General features: G+C 33.4%; 2 protein-coding genes across 2 annotated transcripts; both read right to left on the bottom strand.

Moving 5' to 3' along the window:
* Positions 1–385: 385 nt before the first annotated feature.
* Positions 386–3,854, bottom strand: LOC130646263 (uncharacterized). The gene is made up of 3 exons (XM_057452438.1): positions 3,485–3,854; positions 3,301–3,368; positions 386–1,233 (listed from the first exon to the last, which is right to left on the bottom strand). The coding sequence occupies exons 1-3, from the start codon at positions 3,486–3,488 to the stop codon at positions 958–960; spliced, it is 348 nt and encodes a 115-aa protein (XP_057308421.1). The 5' UTR covers positions 3,489–3,854; the 3' UTR covers positions 386–957.
* Positions 3,855–18,269: 14,415 nt separating this feature from the next.
* LOC130644448 (zinc finger protein 569-like) lies at positions 18,270–22,400 on the bottom strand. The gene is made up of 4 exons (XM_057450063.1): positions 22,198–22,400; positions 20,733–20,873; positions 20,039–20,168; positions 18,270–19,713 (listed from the first exon to the last, which is right to left on the bottom strand). Exons 1-4 carry the CDS (start codon positions 22,372–22,374, stop codon positions 18,443–18,445), a joined length of 1,719 nt encoding a protein of 572 aa, XP_057306046.1. The 5' UTR covers positions 22,375–22,400; the 3' UTR covers positions 18,270–18,442.
* Between the last annotated feature and the right edge of the window lie 1,615 nt (positions 22,401–24,015).

Here is a 24,015-nt window from a genome sequence, read left to right as displayed (position 1 = left end):
TATTTTAATCATCAGTTAGTTTTTTGTAATATAAAAATAAATATATATTTATTTAACATGTCTTATAAAATCAATTTACAAATAGCATAAATTTTCTAGGACAATCATTTTGAAAACCAGGGTTACGGTTTCCTTCTGTTTCTTGTTTGTTTGTTTTCTTTTGTTGTTGTTGTTGTTGTTGTTGTTGTTCTTTTTATTTTGATTAATATTTATTATTATTATCTTGGCAACCAAAAAAATAACGTATCATTTATTCCCGAAGCTATTTTACGTTTCCAAAATATTATATTTCGGGGAAAAAAGAGGGAAAAAGTAACATTAATTAGTATACCGATAAAAATTTAATTTTGATCTTATAATTCTTATGAACAGATGTCCTGTGCATATTTCTGTCGATTTATAAAATAATAACGAAATTCTCTGTCAATTGCACCTAAGTGCTGCGGCTCCTATTTGAAAATTTCTCAATTTCTGAAAATGTGAAATTAGCAAAATTTTTAATAATATTATCCTAATTTATATTTATCACAATTATAATTGTCCTCAGTTTTATCAGTAGAACGATATCTGGTCTAAATCGCAGAGAGGGTACAATGTTTTTCAAACTGTTTTTAAACTGTTTTTACAAAAATAAAACATTGACTAGAAAAGTTAGGGATTCTTGAATAAGCCATATCTTCCATAAGAAAGCAAATCTGAAACATCTTGAATGATAATTAGGTTGAAATATATTTGATAAACTAATTGATAAATATACAATAATAAATATTCAATTCGATGTTGATAAAAATTCACGTTATGAAAAAGTTGTTTTACGTTTCGTTTGTAACAGGTCAATAACAAAATCGCTTGCTTAGATATAATTCATTTTACAAGACCAAAACAAACTCTTTAGGTGGAGTGTTTACAACTTCTTCAAAATACGCATATCCAGTTTCTCTCCTTTCTTCTCATTTTTTAATGTTTATAATCTCCTTTTTCGGTGCCAACACAATAATGAAAGTCAAAGGCCCTGTTATGTTGGCACGCTACTTTCTTCTTACAAGCTATTCCGCCACATTCTAAATAAGCAGGGATGCTTGCGTTACATGGTTTAAACCATAAAATTTTACTGCAGTCCTGGTTGAATGGGGTCGTGGGCTTAGTTGGTTTGGTTGGTTCGGTTGGTTCGGTTGGTTCGCTTGGTTCGGTTGGTTCGCTTGGTTCGGTTGGTCTAGTCTGCTTTTCCGCAGTCTAAATTAAAATAAATATAATATATATATTATATATATTAAATATAACAGTTATTAGAATTTATAGACATTTTAAAACAAGAAGGTATCATAAAATCAAACGTCTTATAATTGAATCGATCTTTTGAGGCTACATAACTCCAAATACTCAATTTTTGTATGTTACATGTTTCTGCCCTTATTTTCTCTCTCGGTCATCTTTTCTATTTAAGCGACCGACTTAAAAGTTATCATACTACATATTTAGAGATTTTCACAGAAAGAATGGAAGTAAATTTCTTGTAATTGCGGAATACTGGTACTTATAAAAGTGATATGTATCTAATTTGTGAAAAAAGGAAATATATTAGCGATTAGGGATATATTAGTCGAGTTATTATCTATAGTTATACTTTTATGACAAGTCGTTATTTCTACAAGGGTGTGCAATCAAAGAAGTGTCACTAGAACAGTAAAATGTTTTGAATTAATATCTACAACACACGTTCAGTACGAGCTAATACATTACGTAATTTGTTTTTCCCACCACATAAAAACACTATTTTTTTTTCTTCGCATTATGTGCCTTTCTCTACTCTTGACGCAACACACTAATCTCTCCAATATATAATTACGCACCATCTAAGCGCAAGGTCTGAAACCATTATTACCCCAAAACTGACCCCTTAGTAGAAGTTGCAAAAGCGAATAACCATATCTAAAAATAACCACATGCGCCCAACTTAAAAATTATCTCTTTTAGTATTGTATGTGTTCAATGACAAATTTTCGCCGTAACAATTTATCCTTCGGTGTTAAATATATTTAAATATATAAAGTGTTTCCATCGTTTTGTCGTAACACTTTCTTCTGAAGCACATAGTTACTCGACTGTAATAGTTGCTATGAGTTAGGTCTGCAAATTAATGTAACCAATTTTTTTAATTTTTGGGTGAAAACATTTACATTAATGGTATGCAGTTAAAGCCGTCATCTATTTTTAACGACTTCGAAATGGCCTTGTTGTTTTCGTAGCTAAGAAGTGACCATGCTGAAAATATTTTTAATCGGATCATTTCAAATGAGGATAAAAAATCTTATAAATTGGCTTTACTTTTACGTTACCCTGAAAAAGGTGATTTGAGACTTTAAAAGATAGAATAAAATGTATTTGTGAACGTTTTCTAACCTGATTGAATGATAAGTCAAAACACAAAGTAATCTAATTCGTTTAAACATTTTTAGTTTGTATAAATTAGCTTTATTAAAAGAATGGAAAACGTTATATCCAAACGGTTTTCTTTCCCTACATAAAACACGTATGGTTAGAGATGTTTAGGTTCTAACTGTTCTAAATGGTGTAATCCCTGCTCAGTTTTCACATGCTGCGGATCTAATCCGTGTTGGGTAGTAAAAAAAACTATGATACTGCCACCTCGTTTGTTACATGCAGATATACAACATATGATGCAGAGGAAGTAGATTGTCCAGCCCCCTTTCACACTTTTAGAGTCAGAAGAATAACAACTGACGACGTAGTATTGTTCTCTCTACACAATGTTTAAGAAAAAATTGGAGAAATACATTTACGTAAAGAACAAATCATGTTTTTGCTGAGTTATTTGTCCATTTGACTTTGGGGAAAAATAGTTTACAGGTTAAAATGGTTTAGACAAAACTAATCTATCTTTTTAACCATATGACAACAGGGTTCTTAAAAGGTTACTTCTCTACTTTTAAGAAAATAATTTCGTTTGGAGTAAATGTCATTTATAGATTTATAGATAACTAAGCATGACTTAGCAAAAGCGTTTAGATTTAACAATTTTAAACTATGTTAGCAGAAAGGAAAAATATCTTTTTTCTAATTTTGGAAATGTTGGTACTTTCTACTTTTGAAACTAGGACATCTAACCATGATCTTTTTTCCTTAACCATTAAATGAAAATAATTAACTTCAAATTAAATTGAATTGAATTTTAACTACACGTTGCTGATTCCGTCTGTTCCTTGCCAAGATATCCTTAAGACTATAAAAAATGTGTCCGTAAAGTATCTCACCTAATTACAGAAAGAAAAAATGACTTACCGGTTTTCCTAAAGAAATGCACACCATTGATATAAGAATAAAAGCACAAAGGATAGATCTTTTTACGTCTAAATATAAAATACACTAAATATACTAACAATCACAATTATCCGATCTTGGATATACACTAATATAATTCAGCGTAAAAATTGACGAAGAAAAACTTAAAAACCAGAAAACATACTCATTTTGCAAACTTTCGTTAAAAGTTTTGATTCGATGTGTTTCAAACCTGCGTTGTTTGTCGATTAAAGCTAATGTCGCTAATACCAAAGTTTCTATTTAAATGCTTTTTGTCAGCATTAATTAAACAGCGTCAATCATGCGTTAATCAATTATAAATGATTTATAACCTTGACCGTGGTAGTAGCTCGTAATTCTTTTTTACGAGGGGCGCCAAACGTAATAAAAGGTACAGGTTTTCTTTATAATAAAATAAGTAATTTTTTGTTGCGGACATTGTGTTTCCTTAACAATTTCCAGTTGTATTTATTTATACGTCAAGTTTGCATTTTATACATTGTTTCTTTTTTATGAAGAACTATAAAATCCTAATTAACTAGTGACAGGATGAGAACTAAAAAGTTTGTCCATTTATTTTGACATCCTTAAAAGTTTTTTATCGCTTATTTTATCGTTTTACAAGATCAACAAATGTTAAACATTTCTTTTGAACTAATGACATGACGAGAAATCTAAATCAAAAATGTTAAAATGGTGTTATTGGCCACAAAGAAAAAAAGCGCTGCATCATTCAATGACAAAGGAACTAGTCACGGTCTGTTAGTCTGGATGGCAACCTAATTATAAGCACACTTATATAATTAATCAAATTCAATAGAATTAAAAGAAATAAAATCTTTAAAAATCGGGCTTTTCTTTCCAACAGGATGTTCCAATTCCGGTAGCTGTATCGATTAATTTAATGTCCTTTGCAGTTAATTACAGAATAAGATCGTTAATTGTGAACACGTTAGAAAGCTATTATGACCATCACCACGCATTATTTTGAATTATTCCAGAGAACAATTAGCTAGCCTTATGCTTGCTTTACACTAACAATTTCTTGTTTAGCAATGACTTTTCCTAAACTTCATACAAACTTAAACTCTGTCAGATCTATAAAACTCTGCAGTTTGGAGAGTTTTTCCAATCTTGTTTTAAGAATGTTTAAAGAAGTTAATGCAGTAGAAGAGTCTGCTAAAGTTTGACTTTTACAGGAGATTCACATATTGTTCTTATCATTACTATGTTATAAAACTTTCCCAAGAATTTTAATGACCTACATTGGGGAATTAAACAATTTTCCATCGTGCTGCAGTTCTAGATGAACTACTGTGTGTAACCAGCCTTGCTATTATATTCATTTTACTAAATTGAGCATCAATTTTCTTCGTCGTGCACCAAACGCAGCGCACACAATATACAAAATGACTAATCGAGACTATAGTTAAGATTTCTCTTTGTAAAACGCTATAATTAGAAGTTTCTGATTGTTTTATGGCTACTATCCACTCACGTCGAACGAGATACAATTAAGTTTAGCCACAACAAAGACACTAACCAAGTGGGACCATCTTTAAGGAGAGATACATTCTCATTGATATCTTGTTATGCAACCTTTGAATTGTAGGCATATTTAAGAGCGACAAGGTAAAAATCAGTTAATATTCCATTGTTTTATTTTGATTTTTTATATAGGCCATGAATTGTAGTTGGTGAAGGTTATATTATATTTCAGAGGAATGTTTTAAGGCTCCATTGATACGTTAAATTTCATTAAAATGTATAAAAAAAATATTTGGGCTTAATCGATGTTAACTTCAATGACATTAAGCTGATACACTGTTTCAAAAGACATGAGGTGAAATTGTTTTAAAAAAAATTTAGCATTTATTATTTTGTGTGCATTAAGTCCTTGACTAGGAAGATATGCCGCGTTTTTCAGACTCTTGGGGATGATTGAAATGGTTAAGTGAAAACTGCTATTAAATTCAAAAACTAATTGAAACAAGGTATTGTACGAGTACAATACAAGTAGTAGGAAACGTGCCAAGAGGATATAGTCCTAAGTTTGTACGTAGTTTGGCATGGGCCAAATTGTCTCATTAATTGTGTTATATTTGGAATCTGATTGGTTTAGTGCTTTTTGTAAATTACGAGAAGAATTTAAATGGGCGGTCGGTGTTCTTTAATACGTAATTGAAAGAAAAATACTTTTCACGTGACGTCACTATCCCTGTGCTTGGTCATGCACGAACAAATATTAACATTTTTCTTTGAGTGGTGAGCGTTGTACCTAGCCAGAATAAAATATTTTACCAAAAAGCAAGTTCATTTTTCGTTCATTATTAAATAGTCAATAATAAAAAGTGAACTAAATAAGATTTAATTATTTATTTAATTTTAAATTTATTTTGAATATATAAATTTAAAATTATCAATCACTGTAATCTTTTTATTGGCTGTCTGCAATAGGATTGGGTTTTCAAAGTGTATTTAGCTTGTTACGTAATGATTTATATAACAAATATTGCAAAAAAGACCAAATTATTGCATATATATTAATTTATTACTTATTCTTAGTTTAATTTATCATTTGATTATTTCCAAATAGATCTCTACGCGGGTTCGAGATCCCCCCTTAGAAGTATTTTTCTAGTAAAAAAAGTTTTGCGTTCATATGTTAAATAAATAACCGCCTAACCAAGATCTGGGCATACTTGTAGCGGGATCTCGCTTAAGCAGGTTATTTTTTTTGTTTTTGTTTTGCATGATTAAAGTTACTTTATTTGTAAAAAAAACCTCTTTTTTTGTCTGTAATAAAGAAGTGATAAAACCCAAAATTTATTGCCGTTTAAACAACCAAAAGATACCAACCACGTTAATCTTTTAGATTCTTTTTTAAAATGTCATTATATTGTGTCTGTCCTGCAGTGTAGTTGGAAGAACTTTTGTTTTGTGGTTGACAGAAAGTGAACAGATCAAGAGAAGTATAGTCCTTCAAAAATGCTTCAAGAGTTAACTTATATATTGTAATATTTATTTTATGTTTAAAGTTTTATGATTATTTAAAGAACGATATAACCTTTTGTTTCACACTGTACGTCACTCATTTTGCCATTATTATTTTTTTTGTTAATAATCGCTCAACTCAAACCTTTTTTAACTCTAACTTTTTAAATCCTCTGGAGGTTTGAGTTACGCGGCAGCAGCGGTGTGCGTATCACACATTCTTCTTTTGTATCAAATGTTAACTCCAAGCTTTCCGCCCTGGCAATAATTACATTTAATAGTAACAAATTTCTTCAAAACAAACGATAATATGTTATAAAAAACATCATTAAGCTGCGATTAGTTTCGGCGTTTCTTAAAGCACCCTGACACTACTATTAGACATTTTTTAACATCACCTTGATATGTATTTTTATGATCCTATTAATGTTTTAAAAAATAGCATGGGGCAAAACTTTATGAATTTTTATGATGCATTAGCGGTTTATAACTCTCAAACTATGTATGACATATCGTTAAAGGTTTTAGACCTCGCCTCTATGCTATTAAAACGTAACACTGACTGATGATCAGTGTTTCATTTGACGAGAATTCTCGAATTTACCGCATAGATGATTTTGACGTGCATGATATCAACTCCAACGACAACAAGAAAAAAATAAACAACAATAATAATAATAATAAAAATAGTTCTCGTTAGTTTTCCTCTGTGACATAATACATGATTTTTTTATAAAATAACTGGTCTTTAGTTAGATATTCGGGATTCCAGGAGGTGCAAAGTAATTTAAAGTGGAGGGCCAACAAAAGAGAAACCTAAAGATATTGCAAACTTTCAAGCTCGACAGTCCTGTCATGGTCATCATTCTATTTAAGACTATAATTGACTAATAAATGGCTTCTGGGAAGTTTTGTTAGGTGTAGGGTTAAAAATATATTTTCTTCTTGGTAATAAAACTTGGACCTTATCTCCCTTTTCCTTCGACCTTAACTGAGCAAGGACCAAAGCTAGTTGCTTTTTGTATTCAAACCGTGGTTGCTTATAAAAAAATGACTCTGAACAGAGCGTAAAGGATAAAAAGTTTATTAATTTTGGGTTTAAACACTATTTATTATAAAATTTCAAGAGCAAAAAATCTTGATTCTTGATTCGAAACAAAAGGAGGTGTGAAAACTTCCATAACTCATTTTTGTCATGAGAAATCGATTACCCCTGGTCAAATACAATTAAACTTTTGTCTCGAATGGGAGTGAGAACGAGAAGCCCTAAGGTGACATTAATACGTCAGAATTATATTGCAATTAAATGCGTGTCATGTCTAACTGTAGGTGTATTTAGATATGCGATATGAACTGTCAAGAAATGACGATGGTATAACCTTTAAAACCTGCATCAACATCGGCGCCGTTTTAAATCAAAACTACATTTTTTTGTTGTTTCTTTCCTCAATATATCTTATATATATAATTACTATTAGCATAATAATTGTACGTACGTGTTCTAGATTGACCTTAATATTTCACAATGTTTTGTCAGTTCGGCTATGATTGTCACTCACGTTCGTCACCTTCCGTCCTCCTTTATCACATAGTAATTTCCTACTACAAACTATAGCTCTTGCAAAACTGCTACATCGTCCCTTGTTTCTCAAATCCGGTTAACTTCACGTTATTTCAACATAGTTCACGCATGCAGACATTTTGTTTCAATGTTATTTTAAAGAGAACTCACAACTTCAACACTACAGCCTTGTCTTTCCCATCGATGTTGAAGAAACTGTCTCTTTGAACCTAGAATGATTTTTGAACGATCCTAAATTGATTATTTTTTTTCTTTTGTCGAAATTAAATTTTAGGCACGGTTGCGGTGCTGATATTGGCTTTTGTGTAAGGAAAAAAATATAAATGAGAAGATTCTTACCAAGCACATTTGATTGTAATTATATAATTAAAATATGAGAGACTACGAAAAAGATTTTGTAAGGCGAAGCGGGGGTAGGTCACGGCATCATTTCTTACATTTAAAGTTGATTTTTTTGTCAAGGCTACATAAACACCCATTTTCACCCATGTTAAGAATATTGGCTCTATTTCCTTGATTTTCATTACACATTTTTATTTTCTAAAAGAGGAAATGGACTGCGATACGATTCAATAAGCTCGATGCCCGCGCATTCTGAAAAATGGCGTGTAATAAACGGACCACCTAAAAGGTCAAGATGCAACAAATTTTACACGCTTTAGAACGACAAGACGTCTAGACAACCTATTTATAAGTAGTTATTTTGTATGATAAATTCGCTACTTTTAAATTTTTACTTTTAAAAAAAGAAAAATTTTCCTTTAGTATTCTCTTAGCGGTAAAATAAATTACGATCTGTAAAATATATTAAATATCAGTAAATCGAAAGTTTGTTTTGACGAGGGAACAGAGACAACACGAGGATCTGTATTTATTAAAAAATGTTACTAGTAATTAATAACTCTGAAAAGATTTTAAAGCCATTTGTTGTTGTTGCTTAGACTGGCTTTATGTACAATAAACTAATATGTTTTTATGCATAATTTCGAAGGATAAAGCTAGCTAGCTAGCTTATAAGGCTGGAAGTTTATTTTATTAGAAAGTTTGAGTTAAAAGCGAGGTTAGTACTTATATCGAATAAATCATGGATGTCTAGGGATTTTTATGTTATTTCCAGTTATATTTGCATGTCCAATATGATATTTTAGTTTCTGTTTTTGTCCTCAGTGATCATAAATTTTTTTCACCGCTGTTAGCTTAACTTTCGTGTAAGTCACTAAAGTCAAAAATCAACAGCCGTTTTGTAGCCACTTTAACTGCAAAATAAATTGATACAGAATTACATATTTTTTGAAAGCCAGACACATTTTTCATGTCGAATGTAAGGATTTTTTGTCATAAAATAGTGAGCTGAAAAGAATTAAAAAATATTGCACAATTTTTTGAGTTGTCAATCCTCAGGTCTAAGACATTGAAAGCTAATCGAATACTAAAACGTTATCCCGAATTTACATCGAGAAATTGGTTTTCCCTATTGTTTTTAACCTTCACAATTTATTTTCAAGCAAAAAATCGTTCTAGTGAGCTCAGCATATAGAAAACATTAAAATTTGTCTTCATATTTTTAGCTTAGAGAGGCATAGAGTGAAGAACTTAGAACTCAGAAATTTGTTGTTTTATATTTCCCCCCTTTTTACCTTTTGTATCTTCTATTTGAAATAAATTTTCTATGATTTATAAGCTTTCCAATGATTAAAAATCAAAGATTTAACAAAAATAGCTAACGATTTAAGTGTTTTATGTATCCTTAAAAAATGTGTAACGACATAGTAAAAAGATGGCTCTGGAAGGAGCAAATCAAAAACACAAATCCCGAGTTTATTACAGTTGAGTTTATTATAACTGCAAGATGTTCCAACACTTAGCTTATAAACTCAACCAGAGTCTATTGTTGACCGAGAAGGTCATTTCTTGATTTTCGTAATTCGCTTACAAACCTCACCTGCTGAAATAATTCAAAATAAATTTTACCATTTAACATGGCGAGCTGTATCGTTTAATTGGAATCACACATGATTTAACTTTGTTCTTTGTTTGATGCACTAGTTAATTTATCAGTTACGTAGGTCTGTCAAATTAATCAACATTGGAATCAAATATTTAAAAGTTTAAACTGGATTATGTCAAGTACAAACATATTTCAATACCAGAATCATCTCGGTAAAAAGGTCGGCAAAAAGTGAGCAAGTTTTTGCTAATTGACTATTATCTTTGCCGACCAACAATTTTTGCCGATATTTTCATTTTATGCCTATTTTTCAATACAGTATCTATAATACAATAACATTAATAAGAGAACACGTAAAACAACTTGGTATCAGTCTCTGTGCTGGCCTTGTTTTTAATAATGTTTCAAGCTTGGTAGCAGAGAAAAAGTTGGAATTGTCTTTATTTAAAGAAAAAAGGATGGGAAATACAAAATTTTGTTATCATTTTCGATCTACAAATTAGTCGACAAAAAAGAATATTTTTCAAAATTTAGTCGGAAAAAGTGATTAAAATATGTCAAAGTGACATGATTTTATTGCCGACTTTTTTCAACGACTACGCAAATAGTTTTTTACAGTATTTGGGGAGAATGCATGGTATCTACAAATTTAAAAGTTAATATCAAAACAAGGTAATTTGTAGCAAATGTTAAAATCACAGAACCTGAATCCGGATAATAGCAATAAAATTAATATCCAAGTAGCTAAATCATTTGGTGAAATGCAAAAATTTAGCTACTTCACGTTATCTGGTAAAACCACTTTATGCTGATGTATCAAGTCAATTTAAAACATGCGAGATTTCCTATTAAAATGAATATTGACAAAAGCACACAGTATGTGTGGTTAATTAAACTGAAATTAAATAAACATCCATAGCCGCTTACAGCTACATTAGACCATGACAGTAAGAAAACCGACAAGTATTTAGTAAAAGCTTAGCCGTTGGCTTAATGAGGAGTTTATCTTCTGCTTCTTGTGCGAACATTGCTTAGGCAAGTGTAACAATGGTTTGGACTATGGAAACCATGGAGGAAGATTGAACAAGAAAATAATATCATTTCCTCGCCGCTTTAAAACTCCCTTGCTTCGATGACTCTTCTGGCAATTCAGAGGTTCTATTTTTTAAAATCTCCTAACCCCTCGGTCAGAGACAAGCTGTACCCTCACAGAAAATATAATTTTAACAACTGCTTAATACTAACTATGCCTGTCTGTTCCTCGACAAAAAGAGGGTCGTGCTAAACTGCGCACGAAAAATTCATTTTGACTGCTAGTGCGTAGTCTTATCACATACACGGAGTTTTATGACTAACCAATCCAAGTTCTTTGCGCCCTCGACATGCCGACGAGGGAACGTGCAAAAATCCTAGCTATCAAAAAAAGTTTCTTTTGCTTTAGAAGTGGTGATGTTGAAATTGGATGTTGAATGTATTGTCATATACTTTGTGAAATATTTTGTTTTACAATTTTGGCTACAAACGTGCATTGCAAGAAGCATCTCAGCCAAAGTTTTTATTCAGTTCAGTAAAAGACCTTTTGATACTGTACTATCTTCCTCAATCTGATTTTTACAAAGCTGCGTAAACTGTTTTAGTTAGACATGGTAATAGTCTGTCGCTACAGGCTCTGTTTTTTCTTATTTACAGCAAGTTGCGAGAAAGTTATGCTTTAAAATTAAGACATTATGAAGGGTGCACCGATGTGAACTTATTCCGGAAAATAATAAAACTTGAGTGATTGTTTTTGCTAACCCGAAGTTGTGGAAAGATTATTTTTCCGAACTAAATGAATTTCCAACAAGCTCTGTTTGTTTTTTAAAAAACAAAAGTTTTAAGAGAAATCATTCTGCAAAGTACAAAATATCGAGCTACTGTTTTTGCTGTGATGGAATTACAAAAGTTTGTATCCTGTGTTTTTTGTTTAACCTGTTGTTGCAAGAAAGTTGTTTTTTGAATAATAATTCAGTAAATGTGCGTCATACTATATACTTTTCCACCACCATGGTATGTGCAAATTTTAACTGGGTTAAGCGCTCAACTTGGTGTTTAATGCCCTTTACCCGGCTTTTACATTATAATGCTGTCTGTCTGGTTGTGCCAAATATGGCATCTGTGTGTGGATTTCGACGTACTTGCGACTAGTACTACAAGATAACCTAATTGAAATTTGATGTACCACTTACCAAACTGTTCCTATTCATAGACTTGTCATATGTCCAGTTTTATATTATCTTGTATCAAGGAAATTCAAGTACTTGCAACAATTTCAGCTGTTTTGGTATCCCAACGGTAAGGCTGTACTTTTCGCTTAAGCTAAAAAGTGCCACAACTTCAGTCAATATTAAAAAAACAAAAACGCCGATGGTAGATGCAATCGTGTAAGTTTGCAACAAAAATACTATTTTTGTGCCATATATACAGCAAGGTTTAAAATATTGCCACGGAAAGTGTTAATTGACATTTCTACTGCTAAATTCCCCCCTAACAGAAGATTTAGAGATACGTTTTGAATCAATTCTGCAAAGCCACTATCAAGACCAAATATAAAAGTTTTCCGTTGGGAGAAGCAAAGTACTTATGAAAATCTTACTTAAAATAAATCGCATTTCTGAACCATCTTAATTCTATTTTAGTGTTTTGTTTTTTCAGTCTTAACTCCCATATTTTAGTTTCATAAAATTAAACTTGTTCCATGCATATTTTATACCTTTCTCGTAAACTAGTAAACTTATTAACAAAAACCACATCTGGAAATTGCTCAAAATTAAAACCACAATAAGAAGAATGGTAAGGCTGGAAATATACTGATTTCCACCGGACATTTTCCACAGAAATCTTCGCAAATTCACTTTCAGTGATATTGCAACACGATTTTAAAGTGCAAAATTTTTTAATGTGTTTAAAGTTCTCAAAATTATAACAAGAAGAAATAGTAGTTTTAGGGTAAAAATAAGAACACCTAAAAGGCTTTACGAAATCTCCTGGTTCTTAAAAAGGCCCATGTTATTGATTGATAAACTTTAAAAATCGAACAAGCACTTGTGAAATTCTTTTCCCAGACAATCCAGGTTGTTACCCTGTCAGAGCTAAAACAATTGTCCAACAGTTTCGTGGGATAAAATACTAGTGAAGGCTGCCAAATTATTCGTCGATCAAGCAATTAACATTTGTGAACCATTTTACATGTCTGCGTGGAACATTTGGTATGAGTACCAACTAAATTTCTGTCGCACAAGCAGCAGAGCAGCTATCTCCAGGGGACATGTCTATAGCTTTTGCTCAACTTAGTGCAGCTCTGTGGTGTTACGTGTTATTTATCATTTCAATAAAAGATAAACAATGGCTGTTTGCTCTTTTGGTCAATAAAAACACAAGGGTTGTTACTCTGTCAGAGCTAAAAGAGTCGCCCATCATATTTAATTTTGCAGGATAAATACATGTAAATATTATCAAATTATTGATCGGACAAACAATAGATGGTACGCGATGCTCAATTAAGTAGTTAATACAGGTACACCGTGCCGCTTGCTTGTTCAGGTGGACCGCTTAGTATAGGTATAATATAAATGGCTGTCATGTATCCACAGAGAGCTCTTATCACAAAAATAACCGTGGTTCACTTTGTTATTAATAAATGTAGGCAAAAAATAGTTGAAGTATCTCCTACATTCAAACATTTAAAATTCTATGAAATCTTTGTCTGTTTTTACTAGCGCTACAAAACTATGAAACACATGTCTGCACCTAAAAAAAGGCATATTGCTGAAGCTATACATTGTGTTTTGTAGAATAAAATGCATTAATACCATAAATAACGAGAAAATTACAAAAATCTAGCTAGATAGCTGGCTAGCACCTTATGATGAGTAAGTTTAGCTAGGCAGACTTTGAAATTGAAATTAGATTATTCAAGATTTATGACTAGCTGAAAATTGTGAAGAAGTAATTATCTTAACATGTAGAAACAAATAAAAAACAAATACTCCAAAAATATAAAATTATTACCAAACCCAAAGGCCTTTTCAAAACTCATGAGTTGAGCAACTCTAAAATGACCGTTTTGTTTACAAAATTCATGCTCTTTGATTGGTTTAATAAGGGCGTCGAAAACTGATTGCCAATGTGACGTGCCGGAATCGCAATACCCGAGACGTGCTGAACGAGTTAAAAAATCTGTTACGAACGTGAATCAACAGTGGCGTATACGCAATTAGTAAAACAAATTTAGACTATCATTTTAATTTCTTAGTTTTTGAATTTAACCATATTGGAGACACCAAAAAGCTGTTTTGATAGCATGCCATTTTATGACAATGATACATGATGAAGTAGTTTTCAGGATTGAAGTAAGTCATATAAGATCACAAAACTAAACAAAATAAATAAAATTTGAGGCCAGCGAGCAAATGGTCTCACTCATCCAAACAAACATAAGTACCTCCTTAAATGTGGCTGTGCTGACTTCGTGTTCACAGTTCGATTAAATATGTATTCGCGTCTAAGCTGCTGTGCGATATGCGATAAACTGAATTTTGATATCCTCCAAGAAATTTTATTTAACGAGGCTAGTAATTTACAAGAGCGATTTCCAATTTGCAGCCCCATTATTTCATCCCATTATTTTTTTCATCAAACTTCTTCAAAGTGAACAAAAATGTTTGTTCACCGAATGTCCGCTTTAGTGAAACCATTAAAAATAATCTACTGAACCTTTTTTCTAATATTGAGCAGTCAGAAAATAAAAAGAATTGTGGTTTTCATGATAATGATGGCAGAAGGCGGAGCAAAGTTAATAATAACATCGTTAAACAATTAATCACATGGTGAAATTCTTACCTGGTGATTTGAATGATAAATTGTGGTCAGTGATGATTACAAGCGTCGCAAAAATGATTATTTGAATATTTTTCAGACGTAATTTCCAAAACATTGGTTAACTGCAATATTTATAATTTTATCAAATTTTGTATATGCTATTAATATTTTTCTAAAGTGTAGTTACAAGCAGACAAGCCGCGCCGTGCTTTTCCGTGGTTTACCAACTTTTCTTAAAATGAGCGTGTTTTTATGTTTTTATGAAAGGGGACTGGTGGCGTTCTAGGACTCCAAATGTCGTTTCCAGGACATTTTCCCTTGTCTTCTTTTACCTCGGTTTAAAACGAGTGGTACTATAAAAATATTTGAAAATTAAAATAGCTGAAATACCGCAAAAACAATATCGTATCAACCATATTGTCGAAAAAATTCCTTGAAAACAATAAAGCAAAAGATATGCTATAGCAACAATTGATACCTTGATATCAATACTGTGATAATAATACGGTAGCAACAACGCGGTAGCAACAACGCAGTAGTAACAACACGGTAGCAACAATAACATTATCGCAACAGAACTACCGAAACATCAATCTTGTAGCAACATCCGTATTATTAGTACGGCAGCAACAGTACCGTAACACAGTACTGTAACAACAATACCGTAGCATCATTACCGTAGTAACATTACCGTAACAACAGTACCGTAACAATAGTAGCAACATTACTGCAACAGTAGTACCGAAACAACAGTACCGTAACAACAGTACCTTAGCAACAATACTGCAGCAATAGTACCGCAGCAACAGTGCCGTAGCAACAGTGCCGCAGCAACAGTGCCGTAGCAACAGTGCCGCAGCAACAATACCGTAACAACAGTACCGTAGCAATAGTACCGTAGCAACAGTACCAAAAAACAGTGCCATAACAACATTACCGCAACAACAGTACCGTAGCAACATTACCGCAACAAGAGTACCGTAGCAACACCACTGAAACAAAAGTACCTTAGTAAAATTACCGCAGCAACAGTACCGAAACAACAGTACCATAGAAACAGTACCGTTACAGCAGCACCGTAGCAAAAGTACCGAAACAACAGTACCGTAGAAACAGCACCGTAGTAAAATTACCGTAACAATAGTACCTTAGCAACACTACCGCAGCAGCAGTACCGGAATAACAGTACCGAAACAACAGTACCGTAACAACAGTACAGTAATAACAGTACCGTAGCAACATAACCGCAAAAAGAGTACCGTAGCAACAGTACCGTAACAAGAGCACCGTAACAAGAGTACCGTATCTCCAGAACTGCAACAACAGTACCATAGTAACAGAAAAGTTGTTTCGTTTTACGGGAAGCATGCACAAAAATTTACAAATGTACTAATGGGATGTGTTCATTTTAGTTCTAGATCTAATTTTTTTTATTTAGTCAAGAAACAAATCAATTTTTATCTTCAATGTTTGTTTATTAGTTTGTTCGCTTCTATTTTTTTACTTTGTTTCTTCTTCTTTTTCTTCTTTTTTTTGTATTTATTGTTATTTTTATATTTTTATCTGTGTTGTTCCATTTTTCTGCTTCCTTCTTTTCTTAATTTTTAACCGAAATGTTTACCAAAACTTTGAATTTTTTAGGGATTGATGTAATTTGAGAAGAACGAACATTTGCAAGCACTTTTAAGTTGTTTCAATACACTGAAGTGTTTAACGTTTTGTTTAATAGTAACTGTTAAATTTTTAATTACGTTGTCAAAAAAAATTCAAACTTATTTTAACAATACGCCAATTTTATGCAACACACCAATTATGAAATGAAAATTGTTCGGTATAATAAATAATCTGCTTAAGAATATTTTTTTCCAGTAAACAGAAAGCTAAAACGGTAGAGGCAGCCTGTAATCCCTGCAAAAAATAAACTAAAATTTGATATGGACCCATCAACAGTTGATACGATAGTATTAGTAGCATCTTTCAAACTCAGTAAATAATACCCGTATACGTCTGTCCGTCCATCTGTCTGTCACGCAAAATGGTAGCTTAGCTGCGAGAAGCATGCAATGCGGTATAAAAAGAAAATTCAAGCCAGCATCAAACAAAGGGCCTTCTTACAAGTCCCAAAAGAGGGCCAACTTCCACAACGAGCACATCACAATTTCAAAAAACCATACAGAAACAGCAACACAAGATTCTCAAAATACGTTAACATGAAAAACTAATTCCAGAGGTGAGAGATAATGAGGCCCCAATCCGGTTCTCTCAAGCGTCTTTTCGATCAGTCGAAAGGCACGAACCACGAACATTGAGATCTTTCACGCAGTCAAACGGGATACCTTAGACCCCGTACCAGACATACCCTGCGAATACCAGAAGAACACTTTTCATTAATAAAGAAGTCAAAAGTCTACTGGAAAAAGGTGTGACAATGTTGAGCAGTTATTACCAGGTGACTTCACCTCATCCATATTCGTTTAGAGGTTTAGACTAATCCTACACCTCATAAAACTTACAGATCGGAAATAGAAAGTTTAAGATGCAAACTTCCATTCAGTAAATTCAACAAAGCATTAGGAGCTCCTAAACTTCAAACACAAGGGTAGAGTTATATTACATGTTCCTTGTACTCCCCTTTGACTATACAGAAAGTCCCCGGAAATTCACCAAGATTATGAAACGACCCTTATACTAAATTGATGACTTATCACAATGGACGTTAGTAAACAACCCTGATACAATGATGTACACAAAACCGTGGTGTTAACTTCTCTGTGATTTACAATAGATAAATCTGAGTTTGCACCAAAATATGTTTTGGAGATCCTCAGATCTTACCCTGAAAAAGAAGTCAACCAAAATCTACCTGTGTAATGAAGTGACACAGAAAGAGACAATAACTATAACAAATCTAGCGCGATTCATAGATAAGTTTACCAGTAGCCATTGATTGGGGTCCATATGGTCGACTCTACAGAGCTAATGAAAGACTAAAATTTAAATCTTGAAAAACGAAATTTTGATAAACAGAGTACATTAACCCCTACCGCCATGAAAGACGTATCCTGGTGAGAAAATAATTTATTGGAAGCATAGTTCGAGGCAATCCAAATTTCGTAATATCGACAGATGCTTTAACAAAAGGTTGAAGAGCGTTAATTAACGATTCTCACACAGGAAGGTGAGTCTTCGGCCAGAAGCAGGAAAAGCACATAAACATCTTAGAACTAATGACAGCGTTCTTTGTATTGCAGGCTTAATTTTGACTCAAATCTCGGTCTCAGGAACTAGTCGCTTATAATAAAATGTACCTAACCTACATTGGTTTCATTGTTATTTCTGCAGAAAAAAAGCCACTAAACAATACAACGCGTAGATTTTCATCTAACTAAAATTAGGTAAGAATACATCCTAAGTAGTCAATGCAGTCGCTGAAATATAGTACTAGTCAGCTAGTGCCAATCGATAATGCTACATTTTATCACTGTAGGTGTTGCAAATTATATCGCAAGGTCCAAGTTTAAAGTATTGTGCTGGTTCGCGCACGATGCGCAAATCAAGCGAACACCATTCTAAGAAATCAGGAATGCTTTCACATCAAAAGGTGTACAGAATAGCAACTATGCGTTAAAAAAGATGCAATTAAATACAATATACAATTTGAAGTATACAACACAAATCGCTTTTAATATAGCTATACCCGTTATGATTTTTACTATATTTACCACGGACAACTAGGTTGTTCAGTACAACGCACCTGTGTTCATTATTTTTTGATGGCTGAGTGAATGTACAAGATATGCGGCTCGTGTGGGAAATGCCTTGTTGCAAATAGTACACACGATGTCGCTTTCTGACATTGCCACCTTTTCTCGACTTTTCTCCACTCCTTTCGCTTTTAATTCGCGCCTCATATGGGACATTAGATGACGTTTTAAATCCGTGCGTTGATTAAACGATTTGCCGCATTGGTCGCACGCATACGGTTTCAAGCCATCGTGTACACTCAGGTGACGCTTTAGGTGTGACTTGCGACCAAACGTTTTACCACAACGATCGCAGGGAAAACTAGATTTCGAGTCTTCTCCGCTTTTTGCAGTATGTGTTTTGGCATGCTCTCGGAGCTCTTCAATACTGGAAAAAGTTTGCGCACATTTGCTACATGTCAACTTACCGTCCACCGTATGGAGTTTCTCGTGTCTGTACAGATCACTCTTTTGATTAAACTCGTGACCACAGATGGTGCAAGAAAAAGGTTTGATGCCAGCGTGAATGGTTAAGTGTCTCTTTAAATGATTCAGGTGTATAAATGTACGACCACAGATTTTGCATTTCCGGGGCTTGCACAAGTTATCTGTGTTATCGTAGTGTTTCTGTAACAAATCTCTGGTGACAAACTTCTCATTGCATGTCGCGCATGCGTACCGACTCGCTGTATTCGCGTGTTTCACCTCGTGCTCAAGCATCTCGTTTTCTTCTACAAAAGATCTATTGCATATTGAACACTTATACGTCTTGGCAGCGCTTTTACATTTCTTTATCTCGCTCCCTGCATCCGGTTTTCCTGTAGGATATGCAAATAAAAAATTGCGCTTGCACTCGTTGCATTCATACACTTCAACCTTATCCGAGATGATATTCTTCTGCGAATTTTCAATCAGTTGCGTGATGTCTGTCAACGCTGCCCCGCTTACCTCACTGTCTGGAAATCGCTTCAAGCACGATGCACACGCCTGCGCTGTCGCGGCATCAAAAGGCACATACTCGAAGGTTTGAGAATCGGACATCTCTTCGTTTGAAACACCCTGTGTGGCAGGAGCATCATTTGCTGCTGATTCATTTGATTGTTTTTGTTGCCCTTTACAAAACAACACATGAACCTCGAGGTTGCTTTTCAAATAGAAACGTTGATTGCATTTGGGGCAATATATGGTAGAATCGTCTTTTGATGTTGTTGAGCTCACGTTGTCCACATTGCTAAGGTTATCGTAGTTGTTATATGATACATCGTCGGCTGTGATTTTGAAATATATAACCAAATTAAAAGTGTGGTATAGTTAATAAGTAAATAGGGCAGATTGCGACAAAAAAATACTGAAGGCTATTTTTAGTACAAGGTTAAAGCGTTTTTATACACACATGAAAAAATACTTAATTGACAGACAGCGAAGCATCAGAAAAAAATCTATCACTAAAAGATATTTTAAAAGCCTGTCACTGCAGAGTACTCTGAATTTTTTTATTTTTTTTTGCGGCAAAATAATTTTTGAAAACTATTGTAGTAAATGGACGCAATGTCATGAAGACATATAAGCAAATAAATGAAGCAAAATAAACACCTGATTCTGTGAAAACTGCGTCTTCTCTTTGATTTTCTGTTGCAGCAGAGGCAGCAGCAATAGACGTCTGTACTTCTGACGTATCTTCAATAATTTCTTTTATCGAAATATCGCTTGTAAGTTCAATTACCTAATTTAATTAAATAGACGATATTTCAGTGCCTCTTACATTTTTATGCAAAAATAGGATCTGCATATTGATTTGCTATAAAACTTTTGGTTAAACACATTAATCATAACAAGCCTAACCACAAAATTTTACTGCAAACAGATGGGTAAATTCCAGTTATAGGCCTGTCACTGAAAAATCAAGAGGTCTGGGATAAGCAAACAAGTATTTTAATTAATTTACATTTAAAATATCTATATATACACTGAAAATTTTGAATGCATATAAATTGTGATGATGATGCATAAATTTAAATATTATAAACACATTATTTTCCCTAACCCTAATCTTATTGTCTATCAGCTCGCAATTACAATGTTGACTTCAACAAACATAATATGAACAAAAGTTCAAAATTAGGGGTGTACCAACGCAGAGGTTTACTTTACCATGTCACAGAACATTAAATTTTTATTAACCTCCCTTTTCACTAAGTGCTTTCCCCAAGTAGAGCCCTCAAAAATATCTCCATAAAGAGCTGAGCTGTTTAAGCATAACTCACTAACTAGATTTCAATATACTTACATTAGAATCATCTGCAGTTGTTTGCTTCTTTGTCTCAACTTCGTCCCAATACTCCTTAATTAAATGGTGAAATGAAGCCAAACAATCCTCTGGAATCCATGTGTGTGCAATCCATCGCGCTTTATACAGCACTTTCCCATTCTAAACAATTGAAACAACAGAGTCAAACTAAAGAAATGAAGAAATAACCAACAAGATAACAAAATCTGCTTCTTAATTAATTTGCCAAGTTCAGTGAAATGAGCAGTAAATAAATGTGCTGTTTTTTCTGTTATGTATGATTACATTAATCACCATATTTTAGGAGCAAAAATTTGGTTAACGGTCATGGAATGCCAACAATAGTTGACTGTCAGGTTAAAAAAACGAATGGTAAGTGACTGGCAACTAAACCTGCTGTTCAATAAAACTTACTCTGAGTTTCATACATGGATCATTAAAAACAGTTTTATACCCATTGTTGGTGAAGTAAACTTGTTGCAAACACTAAATTGTATCAATTGTATCAATGTTAGACATGACATTTAACCTATTAGCTACCCTTTTTCATCAGTCCCACATGAATGTTTCGTATTTAAATGGTTTATTTGATTTCTGCACTCTGTTGTTTACACTTTCTACCTAGCTACAGAAATGAGAGCAGGTGTATCCATTTTCTATGAAAATATTTGGAACATCCCTTTTTTCTGGAAAAAGCCTTTTTAGAGGTGTTATATCCTTCACACCTTCGAAAAAATATGTGCAAAATGAGTTGAGCATATTTTTTGTACACATTATGCATAATATGGAATCTCCCGTATAAAAATATGCATAATAATATTTTTTAGATAGTTTACTTTCAATATCGAATTAAAAAAAATCAAAGTTAAGGAATATGCATATGAGCTGTCTCTTGTAAACCTGACTTCTGTCTATTAATAATTCTGAACGCATGCATGCATATTCAGCATAAAAAAAAGTTCACACTTCCATCATCTTTCTGCATACTCAGTTCACATATTTTTAACACCTACGAAAATCTTTAAAAACAAATATCTCATTAGTAAATTTTCGCATACATCCCTTTACCTTTGTGGTCTCTTTTTCCGAAAGCTTCCTCCTATTGGCTTATTGAAATTTACGGTGAATATAATGGTGCAAAAACAAGAAGTCTGCGACCACGCGTTCGGAGAAAGAAGCCATTTTAAAACGTACAGTGAAAAAAATTTGGTGTGTGTTATTTCATTTAGCTATATTTTCTTTTTTGGAAAATTACCATCTCACGAAATTAACACCATCAAAAAAGTCTTTCATTAAGCATTTAGAAACAAAAAAAACATTAAAAAAAATATAAAACTATTGATAAATTATAAGGGTTTTTCTGAGACTACTCATCAAGTGAGTTTTTTCCTTTATAGTAACCTTAAATTGGGACCTCGTGTTACTTATCCAGGTGAGTATTATTAACATCACATAAACTTGCTACCTCGTCCTTTTTTGAACCGATTATTTTTTCTATCTCATATGATATGCTATTGTCTTCTGTCTGATTGTTGTCATTGATCCCTTCTTCTTCCTGTGCAGAGTGCACGACGGACTGAAAAGGCTGTTCAGGTTTCCCTGCACATACAGGTGCTGATTCTTCGGCTTCCATTTCTGACATGTTTGCAGGGCAGTGTAGAAGAATCCGGGTTGGCTAACATAAAACAGATCTTGCTAACTGCGGCATTGCCTTTCTTTGACAAAACGTTTAAGACACCAAACTATCTGCTAAGTTATATCTCACATTTTATATTATTAGTTAAAGAATAAGAAAATGTTAAATTCAAAATTCTTGGAGATATACCTTTAATATCTTGCTAAGTTAAAACATATTTTTAGACTTTCGTTTTAGGGACAATCGTGTTTCAACAGCGCGAAAAATCGAAGAAATGCACCATTGTTTACAAACATACGCGGAATATGGATATCGGCAAGAATTTGTTTGTGTAGCTATGTATTGTGTATATATATATTTGCAAAACTTTGGTGTTTCGCAAAGCGTATCAGGCCACCCTAATATTTTTCATCTAAGCTAGCTAATCCTTTCAACCTCAGCTGTTCGTACTCTATTTCCCAGTAGTCTAAAAATTTTATATTTTTTGCCTAACTAGCTAGCTAGGCTGACTGTGCAGCAAGATTTATGTACAATATAAACTTATTATTAATATTAATTTTAGTGTGTCATTTGTAACTAGCCAGGACGTCTGATGTCGATGACCATAGCCTTGGTTTTTAACGCAATGGCCCCGTAATAGTGGTTATAGCTCTTGTTCTCTGTGTGTGAGATCGGGGTTCGATTCCTCTTGTCGTCGATTCAACATGGACGAGTGAATGTTTCCATAGCCTCGGGTTAACCCAATCCATGTGAGGGAAATTGGGGAGATGGCACACTGTGTGGGCGGTTGGATGTTGCCGAGAGTTGTCTAGTAGAGCGCGGGCCCCAGGGTCTGCGTAGCTCAAAATGAGCATTAAATACTCTAGGACTCTCCATCTAAGCCATGATCCCTCCTGGAAATAATAGACAGGGTATATCCCTCTATATTTGTTAGGCTAGTCATGTAAAATATGCACATCTATCTATCTATCTCCATCATGTGAGGGAAATTGGGATAATGGTACACTGCTCTCTTTATAACATAGAAAAAACAATGTTTAAATTTTATGCAGAAATTCGCAATTACGCATATAATTATGAAAGTTTTAGATGGTTGCAACTTTCACAAAGTAAAGAGAACTTGGCCGAGTGTGCTCACTATCTAGTTACAGTGTATTCACAGAGATAGAGATATGTACAATAACGTTTAAATACTGAGATGCACTTAATTAAACCTGGTTATCATCATCCCCCTGTTTGCCTTTATGTTCGTCTGAAGAAGAATTCACAAAGTACTGTAACCATAAAGTGCCTTGTTTTTATCAACAGCACTTTTTTACATAACTCTGTACCTTAGTTTATTATTGCACTTTTACTAGCCTGAATATACCAAAGAAAAGAGGTAAAGTGTTTCACCCGTCAGTACTAAGCAATAGACACACAAAATGTAGATAAATAATGAAGTAAACTGTTCTAAAAGACAGTTAATGGGCATGAAAAGCAAATTTAACATGTGCAGAAAATACTTGGCATTTAATTCAAATGCAAATTTTGTTCTCATGTTTTTTATTGGTCCTAAACGTTAAGCTGGCCAGTCAACACCTGTTGTGGTTGGTAGCATGCATACGCATGTTGACTGGGATAAGTTTTTCTCTATTTACCAGGACA

This window comes from Hydractinia symbiolongicarpus, chromosome 5 (assembly GCF_029227915.1).
Source record: "Hydractinia symbiolongicarpus strain clone_291-10 chromosome 5, HSymV2.1, whole genome shotgun sequence".
Classification (NCBI taxonomy): Eukaryota; Metazoa; Cnidaria; class Hydrozoa; order Anthoathecata; family Hydractiniidae; genus Hydractinia; species Hydractinia symbiolongicarpus.
The sequence above is the reverse complement of the archived record's forward strand: the minus strand, read 5'-3'. Positions and strand labels throughout refer to the sequence as shown.